The 10,783-nt window shown below is 30.9% G+C and overlaps 1 protein-coding gene across 1 annotated transcript in view; it reads left to right on the top strand.

Moving 5' to 3' along the window:
• The window catches only part of LOC106457148 (hemicentin-1-like), a 142,629-nt gene that overhangs the window by 81,837 nt on the left and 50,009 nt on the right, over window positions 1-10,783 (top strand). Inside the window, exons 4-5 of the mRNA XM_022382959.1 lie at window positions 4,339-4,462; window positions 9,282-9,451. Of these exons, the coding sequence (XP_022238667.1) occupies window positions 4,339-4,462; window positions 9,282-9,451 (294 nt within the window). The remainder of the gene's footprint in view (window positions 1-4,338; window positions 4,463-9,281; window positions 9,452-10,783) is intronic.

Genomic DNA, 10,783 nt, shown 5'->3' with positions numbered 1-10,783 from the left:
GGACGGCTAGCGCAGATAGCCCTCGTGTAGCTTTGCGCGAAATTCAAAACAAACAAACCATTTTTCTTATATACATAAAAAAACCATGCGGCGTTAGTAGGTTTACATAATCATTGCATTTTTATTTCTCTGTGCCTTGTATTGTTGTTAATATCACCATTAAACATTACATTTTCCATTAATTTGTTTATCTTTAACAGGTTTTTAAATCACTGATAAACGTATTGACATCTAAGAGGACGCATTGCTAGGAGTCATAGTTTCAGGAAATGGCACTAGAGTTTTATCACATGTACTATCTTAATTTATCTATTATTTCAATGAGTTAACTATTATAATATAACAGATAATTTACTTTATATACTTTTATAATTATCTGTACTAAAAGCATTTTTTCATACCTAATGTTTCGTTTTTATAAATATTGAACGAGACAGTTACAATGTCATACCAGAGCTGATTGCGCTTTTTATGATTCAAGTTTTGATTTAGTACACACTTAACATACTGTATCTTGAAAATTATGGATATTTTATGATAACATAATTATTTAATTGTTATTAGTTTGGTTTGGTTTGTTATGAATTTCACGCAAAGCTACACGAGGGCTATCTGCGCTAACCGTCCCTAATTTAGCAGTGTAAGACTAGAGGGAAGGCGGCTAGTTATCACCACCCACCACCAATTCTTGGACTACTCTTTTACCAACGAATAGTGGGATTGACCGTCACATTATAACGCCCCCCACGGCTGAAAGCGCGAGCATGTTCAATGTGACGGTAATTATTTAAATCTCTAAATAATATTTTGTTTGTTTGTTTTGAATTGCGCGCAAAGCCACACGAGGGCTATCTGCGCTAACCGTCCCTAATTTAGCAGTGTAAGACTAGAGGGAAGGCGGCTAGTTATCACCACCCACCACCAATTCTTGGACTACTCTTTTACCAACGAGTAGTGGGATTTACCGTCACATATAACGCCCCACGACTGAAAGGGCGAGCATGTTTGATGGGACGAAGATTCGAACCCGCGACCCTCAGATTGCGAGTCGAGCGCCCTAACCACCTGGCCATGCTCTAAATAATTTACAATAATCATTGTCATAGGAAGGGATTTTTGAGTTATCAGGCCATTGCCATATTGCAATTTCTAGGGGGTCTGAGGGCATACCTCACACAAACGTCTTGAAAATTTAATGCTATGAGGTCGAATCTTGAGCCATTTTAACTACAAATACTGCATACACACAATTTAATGTACTGAATTAAAAAAGCAAGTCTTGGTATATAAATTGTAATTATACATGCCATGAAAAGGTGGTCAGGCCATGCCTGACTGGCCTTACAGCTTCCTACGGACCTGATAATTTAACATATAAGCTTACTGTTTCACTTTATAAGTATATGTATATTAAACACATGTTTCGCTAATTATAATGTTTGGCTTAAAATATATTGTTATGCTAACCCTCTATATAAGTAGCTGTGTTATAATTTGTATCTTTAATTTTAACAAATGATTAATAAACGATAATAAATCGTTGTACTACAACTAAGTATGATAAATGAATGACTTACTGTTTAATCAATCACTTTATTCTTATAGAAACTACTTAAAATAACAACACTTACCATTTTTATGATTTTCGAAAGAACATTCACATGAACTACAAAACATACTATACAATTAAAATTCGTAAAATTTTGTGATTTTACAGTACAGTTTAATTAAAAAAATATGTTATGCAAATTAAATATAGTAGTGAAAAGTATACTACAGTATGTTAAATGTGTACTAAGTCAAACGTAAATCATAAAAATCACAATCAACTGTAGAATAATAATAATGTAACTGTCTCGTTCAATATTTATAAGAAAGAAACATTAAGTATGATAAAATCCTTTCAGGACAGATAATTGTAAAAATATACACAAAAAGTCAAGTGAAATATCTATTTGAAATTTTTACCACAGCTTCACCTAAGAGTAAAAGTGGACTGTTTTTAGTTTTTCATCACTTGGGTTAAAGACGGCTGATTTGGAGTAGCAAAACTATAGGGTGTAAGGACGTGCAGATACATAAGTATTGGTTAGGCCAAGCAAACTAGATTAGCAATTTCAAGCTCAAGTTTTCAGCAGAAATTTGCTCAATTTTATGCAGTTCTCCTAATTATAGAGCTTTTAGCGTTACGTGATACTAGCTTAAGCAATTAGCATAAATGGTGATGCTTGATACGACTGTACCGAGTGCATGCGGATGATCATAAGAAACTGTTAATCTAGATTCCATGACATTACTAGCTATTAACACTATTTTAGAGGGAAATACTACCACCATGTATTTTAAAGAATCTGGTTGCTGTGTATTGACAAAAAGTCATGGTATCTAATTAAAAACACCTTAGGTGTGAAAAAAAAAAAAGGTGCAGCCAAAAAAGGATTGAGCGTGAGACTTAAATTAATGAAATCAAAATTGGAGGCCAAACTGATAGCTACACTTATAGCATTGATAAGAATATTACAGCAAATATTCATTTATTAGTTAGACAGGCTGCGTTTTTTGTTCAACTTGGGACATGATGGTGGGTAAGTGTAGCTACCAGTTTGGCCGCCAAATTTTGATTTTATTAATTTAAGTTGCATGCTCAATCCTTTCTCGACTGCACCTTTCTTTCACACCTAAAGTGTTTATGATTAGATACAATATGCTATAATAGTTGTCTCGTTACAATAATGGTTTTACTTGTAACCTTTTAGAACACATAATTAAATCTAGAAGTGAAAACTACAATATTAATGACGTAATAATGTTTTGAGACACATTACACCTTACAGTGAGATCATCATGTTATTAAACTATCCATTTATAGAAACATTATTTGCCTTTGTAAAACGTCTGCAATTAAATATGTAATATTTATGTAATAAATATGTAATAACTATAAACATATGGTGAGACGAGTCGAAATCTGTATGCAGTTCTATGAAAGTATACTAACACCATCCGCCTATAGAAACACCATCTCCTTTTGTAAAACACATATGATACAATTAAATATATATATATATACACTCTACAAAATAGAAATTGAAGACAACATAATAGAAGAAATATTTAATTATTACGAATACTTATGGCAAATATATTGTGTTTAGTCGAGATTGTGTTTAAATCATTATTATTTAAATGGTCACTATAAAAGAATATTAACAAAAACGTAAATACAATGCATACATTTTTCTCTATATCACAAGGTATTTGTGCAAATGATTCTGGGCTTAAACAATGAAAGTGTAACGAGATAATTATTATGCGCATGGAAACAAATTTAAATATTTGGATAATAATTTCATTTGAAATCTAAGTAAACGAAATTACCTTGTGATATAACTAATCTGCTTTTCGACTCAACTGTTTACATCGCTGCAAAAACGTTTCAGGGAAAAATATCTTACAAGATCACTATTGTACTTTCTAAATGTTTGATAAAATATCCAGTTGTTAAGTACAAGAACAGTGTCGTGAAAGGTAAATTGTTATATATTTATATTAATTATTTAAACATTATTAGCACTCAAATTTTTGTAAGGATTTAGTATTGAATTTTAGAGATTTCAAATAAGTAATTCACTAGTTATTAAATAGGAACAAGCTCACAGTTTGAATTGAATCAGAAAGGCTTAGCTTTGTGCATTTAAGGCTGGCTTCAACTTAGCACTGAAAAACTCTTTAAGGTTCCTTATGTACTGCTTATCCAAAGCACAAGAAAAACAAGTAAACCTGTAATTACGTTCTTAAAAACAGCAAACTGCAAAATCTGAGGGATTGACATATTTGGTCAAAGTGACACAAATTATGTTATCAACAAAACTATTACTGAATTCATTAATTTCAAAATATTCTCAATCTTCGTTATTTCTTCAGGTAAAATAGTGTAATTATTAATAATTATACATGCCTGATTTATTAAAACATTCCACAAAGTACTTCAAGAACCTTAAGAACAATATTGTTAAAATTACCATATAATGCACAAAAAAACTGCTTTATTTAAACACACAAGATTGACCAATACATTGTTGACTATGTACAAAATTTCCACTGTAATGCTAATATTTTGATGTCTATATTCAAAGTCAAGGCATGCTCTATATACATTACTACAAAATTAATTTTAATTCCTGGGCTGTTGCATAGACAAGGTGCCTAACTATCATAACAAAGTGTATGGGTTATTTTTTATTATTTATCTATCTCTCTGTGATGATAGATATATAGTATTACTTTTATAGGTAAAACTTTTTCTTTTTGTTAAAGATTAAAATTATTTTGACACAGATGACACAACAGAAAAGGAAGAGTCAACTGAAAACAAATTTGGTCTCCCAAGTGTTCTCCTAGAAATCAACGAAACCATTGTATTAGAATGTAGCATCGCGTCTGAATCTTATCATGTCGATTGGTAAGCTCTTTTTAACACCATTTTCTTAAAAGCTGAATCACTATATTTTACTCTTTTAGTTATTTTAAATTTATATATTCTTCTACTTAAACTTCGACAAATATATAAATCTAAGATATCGAAGAATTGTTTTGGCATATAGGTTTCAAAGGAAAACAGTTGCATTCGTTAAGTAGCATAGCCTTTTACTTGTTTGTTGCTAAGCGCAAAGCCACACAATGGGTTATCTGGTGAGTATCGAAACCCGATTTTTTAGAGTATAAGTCCTTACTCAGACTTATCGCTGAACCATCAGGGAGCTTGTTGTACAGACTAATGCTTTTTTATCAAGGGTGTGTAGATATGTTAGAAAAGAATATAAAACCATACAATGTAAAGTATATTCGATTTATTACTTTCCTTAAGGTGGTTGTTGTATATTGTACGTCAGATGCATCGAATTAATGAAAAAATTATAATATAAAATATTATTTATTGAAACTAATATGATTTATAATTAGACATTAATATAGAAAGTTTTCGATCATGATAAATAAATATACACGATTTCACTTACGAATTTCAAAAAGGTTACTTTTCATAAAACTAGGTTCATAGAAACTCCTCAGGGATGATAGTATAATGTATATCTTAAAACGAGAGATGATGGACTTAATGTAAGCTGGTAAGACAATCTAACAGGCAAGTTTCACTATCCGATAAGATAAGTGTTTACGATAGATGCTATTGGCTACTTGATAAAGTTTGGACGGCTATGAGAAAAGTAACTTTTGTGTAGCTTTGCGCAAAATTTGAAATAAACATACGAACAAACTATAGCTCCTAAAGTATTAATATACGCGGCAATAATGCAACTGTAGCTTTTAACTATCTGATTGAATAAACCTGGAGACATTTTGAAGTGTAAGGAGAAAATATGGAAAATCATTAAAGGAGATATTAATCGAAAAGCCCCTAGTGGCACAGCGGTATGTCTGCGGATTTACAACGCTAGAAATCGGGTTTCGATACCCGTGGTGGCAGAGCACAAGATAGCTCTTTGTGTAGCTTTGTGCTTAACTACAAACAAACAAAGAATTAAGCGAAAAAATTAAATAATTATACTAAAATATTTGAAATAAAGTGATAAAAATATAATGATCAAGAAATAGCATGATTTTAGGGTTGTTCAATCTGTGTTAAATATCATATAAGCCAAATTATGTTGAAGGGTAAAGCCTAATTCTATATCTAATGATTATGTTATACTTAATTATTTGAATAATGAATTTTAACTTTATATAGAATATATAATCTTGAAGGAATAATTTTTATTTCATTAGGTGCTTAATCTTAATTTAAGAGTTTGCTGGGATAAATGGTTAGTTTGTTTCAAATCACTCACTAGTTAAACTCCGGTGGATTTTTTCCCTCTTGTTTCTCTTAGAATTTGATTCAGTTAACCAAAACTCATGATGGCTCAGCGATAAATCTGAAGGCTTATAACACTAAAAATCAGGTTTTGATACACGCGGCGGGTATAGCACAGATAAACGATTGTGTAGCTTTGCTTTTAATAAAGAAACGAACAAAACATTTAACCAATTATATATGGGAAATGAATCACCGATTCCCTTAAGATATATATTTATCAACTGAAGAATGTATTTCGCCTAATTACATATAAATAAAGATTTATTTATTTTCTGTTATAGATATAAATATTCATAAATAACTACAGTTTGTTAGTTCACATATTACTGCAGTTGTTTTATTCAAGAGATGAAAGGGTAATGTATTAGGTTTTTTAAATTTCATGCACGTCTTGTTTTAATATATTTAAGAAGTTTATTCCAGGTACTGGAAATCACCAATTAAGGTTAATTGATATTTTGTTTAATAATATCGCCAATTAAAGTGATTACGTTCGAGATTTAATTATGTAGAATGTGTTAAAATTGGATCTCGACAAAATAGTTACTTAAAATATGCTTTTAACAGCAAATATTAATCTGGAGTTAACTAAAACAGATAAATATAGAAAACTTCTTTCCTATTTCATATTAAAATTCAAATCTTGAAAGTACGTTTTGGTTCTATGATGCTCATTTAGAAACAAAATTGAATACTTTTATCTGTAATAGTGCAATAAATAAAACTACTTAAACAAAATAGAAATGAGTATAAGTTAGTATTTTTCAACCTGGATTTAGTAGAATGAATAGTGTGGTCGTCTACGTTTCAAATGTTTAGAAAACGTCACAGAAAAAGATTGGACTTGATATTATTAGTTTAATATCAAAAGTGTTTTCTAAATTCATTTTGAAACGTTTTATTTCACATGTAATTCTCAGAACATTTATTAAGTACCGTAGCTTTGAAGTCCAAAAAAATATATTTACAGTGTATCCGATATCTTTGCCCACGCCCCCAGTGGCACAGCGGTATGTCTGCGGATTTACAACGCTAGAAACCGGGGTTCGATACCTGTGGTGGGCAGAGCACAGACAGCCCTTGTGTAGCTTTGTGCATAATTAAAAATAAACAAACAAACAATCTTTGCCCACCGCAGAGTAGAGAATACGTCCGCGTTACTTCTGTATTTGGAAACCACTTGGATTAACTTCAGTAAAATATTCGTAGATACTACTTATCTTTATATATAAAGGGAATGACTTAAGTAATATTATCATGACGAGAAGTAGACGGGTCTTCTATATTTACAAATATAAAGTTTATCATTAAAACCCACTAATAAAGATTTATCGATAATATTTTTGCAGTACGAATATAATGTGAACACTTTAATTAATTCTTGAAGAAGACGTATGAACGGTGTATGTATGTGTATTGAAAAGTATAACATGTTTTATTTCAATATTGTCAATACGAATACAGCACCTTTGTATGTACGAAATAACTGCATCTTTAAGGTAGATTCATTAAGATTGTAGGGCGAATATGACAAATGTATGAAGCCTCACTAAGGAAAAATAGTTGTTTGCAAAAATCATTTCTCGAATTCCAGTTTTACAACTTATCAACTCCTTGAAATTATTCAAGTTTTACAATATATCAACTCCTTGAAATTATTCAAGTTTTACAATATATCAACTCTTGAAATTATTCAAGTTTTACAATATATCAACTCCTTGAAATTAGTCAAGTTTTACAATATATCAACTCCTCGAAATTATTAATGAAGTACTCAAATCACTTATCAAACAATCTTGGTAGAACTACAAATAATTCTAAGTATTCAAGTCTATAGATTATTCTACTTCTAGCGTAGAGAGTGAAGCATATGCTGAAAAAAAGGATACGAATAACCATGAGCATGCACGGAGCATAATCTGGGTATACCAAAAGTAGTTGAAAAAGTTATAAGGTGAAGAAAAATACGTGATCAGCGTTTCAGCCCAGAACCTTTACCAGGAGGGAGTCTCACATTTATAATTTGGAAAGTTCAAACACTTAAAATTGGAACAATCATAAGGACACAAAAAATGGCAATAAAAGTATTCTGAGTTATTTTTTTAATTATCATTAATATAACTCAATAATTTTCTCAAAAATATGTTTTTTATAGATAATAAAGCGAATACTGAAACTAGCTCAGTGTCCCCTAATAAAGCGGCTTGGCACTTTCTGTAGAAACGTGGAATGATGTATTGATTAACTCCTTTTGGCTGCTTGGACACCTTCTTTAATAGCGTGGTAGTGTACAACCGTGGAATGTCCGTACTGACCAGCTTCTCGCGTATTTTTCTTTTTCTTAAGTGAATTTTTAAGTTGGTGAGTATTATATACTGCAATACTCATCAGGAAAACAAAAACAAACTTTCGTGGCTCAATCCAGTTCGCCTGACTCTCTCTTCTGATGGTAGTGAGTGGAAACTTTTATTTGTAACAAAGTACAACAAAATGTATTACAGATACTATTATACAGTATTTTTACTGTCAATAAAGAATAGTATGATTAAAAGTATTAACACTTTTACTGCAATGGATATCACTCTTGTTATTCGTTAAGCTAACTCATGTAAGTCGTGTAAGATATTAGAATAACTACAGCAGGCATTTCTTTTGCCCTGCAAACAACTTTCACGGGACTAGGACTAATTCTCAACGTTCAAGTCTTGCATAGTATTAAGCTTTTAGAATAACCAGTGATATGTATAAGAATACATGGACCTCTTTGAAATCAACTCTGAAGATGATTTTATATGGAACCTTTCTCATCCTGGAATGACATATTGAAAACAATTCTGACCCTTGAATGACATATTGAAACAATTCTTACCCTGGAATGACATATTGAAAACAGTTCTTACCCTAAAATGACATATTGAAACAATTCTGATTCTGGAATGACATATTGAAAACAATTTTGACCCTGGAATGACATATTGGAAACAATTTTGACCCTGGAATGACATATTGAAAACAATTCTTACCCTGGAATGACATATTGAAAACAATTTTAACCCTGGAATGACATATTGAAAACAATTTTAACCCTGGAATGACATATTGAAAACAATTCTTACCCTGGAATGACATATTGAAACAATTCTGATCCTGGAATGACATATTGAAACAATTCTTACGTACTGGTCTAAAAAATAGTTTTTCTTCCGGTCATTATTTATAACTGTGCGTTTAGAGTAACAGCTAGCTTCTAATACCTTATATATTTTTGTGTAATATGGACTTTTCAAATCATTTTTTGAAATCTATTATCATGGAACGTTTGACATTTTGAACATGACAATAATTCAACCCAATAGAAGAAACTGGACGTTAATGAATAACATCTATCCATCTTTGTATTCATTAGGTATAAAAATGGCAACAGAATCACAGCGAGTAAGTTTTCTAACAAAGAAGTAGAAGGAAACCGATTAATTATCAGAGAAGCCCGAATATCTGACGGAGGTGAATATATGTGCATGGTTGACGATCCTGAGTATGAAGGCGCCAGTATGGGAACTGTCATGCATGTTAGATGTAAGTTCTCTTTGCTCTAATTATTTAATATAAAACAATAATCTTTATCTTATCGAGGTTTTTTACTTATAAATACTTGAAACTGTAAGTAGTTTACGCAAGTTTCTTGTATAATTGCATATGTTCTACTGTGATACTATTTATGTATATAACATATATACGTTTCATAAGAACTAAGAAACTTACTTATGTATTTTTATAAAGTAGTTTTTATAAAGTAGTTTACGCAAGTTTCTTGTATAATTGCATATGTTCTACTGTGATGCTATTTATGTATATAACATATATACGTTTCATAAGAACTAAAAAACTTACTTATGTATTTTTATAAATAATCCATTTGAAATATTCATGGAAATTAAAAAGAAAAACAATAGTTATATAACATATTAGAATAAATCAAGTCTGAGAACAAATCACCCATGCATTAATTTTCACCCAGATTAAACCATAAATTGATGTCAGTTTCATTCAAAAGCAAGCCTCATATTCAGAGGGCTGGTCACCTTTATCAAGAAAGTTATACATATGGTAGTGATTCCACACATTGGCTGGCTCAGCAGTAAGCCTGAGATCTTATAATGCTAAACCTCGGGTTTCGATACCTGTGGTAGGCAGAGCACAATAACTCATTGTGTATCTTTGTGCTTAACAACAAGTGAACAAAGAAATGGTAATGCGGTGATGTGTTACCTCAAGTGCGAGTCGTCGTGGAATGGATAGAGATATGATTGGAGGAAGTAGAAGTAAAAAATGTTTCAATGGAAGGATATTCGTATTATGTTGTTACCTTTAACCTGTACTACACATTTAAATTACCACATACTGTATTATATTCAGCCCGTACTGACATTTTACATTACTATATATATTATGATATTTTAAACCTGTAAAACATTTCTAAATTACCATATACCGTAATATCTTCACCTGTTCTACACATTTACATTACTATGTATTGTATTATCTTCACCTGTTCTACACATTTACATTACTATATACCGTATTATCTTCACCTGTTCTACATATTTACATTACTATATACCGTATTATCTTCACCTGTTCTACACATTTACATTACTATGTATTGTATTATCTTCACCTGTTCTACACATTTACATTACTATGTATTGTATTATCTTCACCTGTTCTACATATTTAAATTACTATGTATTGTATTATCTTCACCTGTTCTACATATTTAAATTACTATGTATTGTAGTATCTTCACCTGTTCTACTCATTTAAATTACTATGTATTGTATTATCTTCACCTGTTCTACACATTTAAATTACCATATACTGTATTATATTCAGCCCGTACTGACATTT

Source organism: Limulus polyphemus, unplaced genomic scaffold, assembly GCF_000517525.1.
Source record: "Limulus polyphemus unplaced genomic scaffold, Limulus_polyphemus-2.1.2 Scaffold296, whole genome shotgun sequence".
Lineage (NCBI taxonomy): Eukaryota > Metazoa > Arthropoda > Merostomata > Xiphosura > Limulidae > Limulus > Limulus polyphemus.
This window is presented reverse-complemented; position numbering and strand designations above follow the sequence as displayed.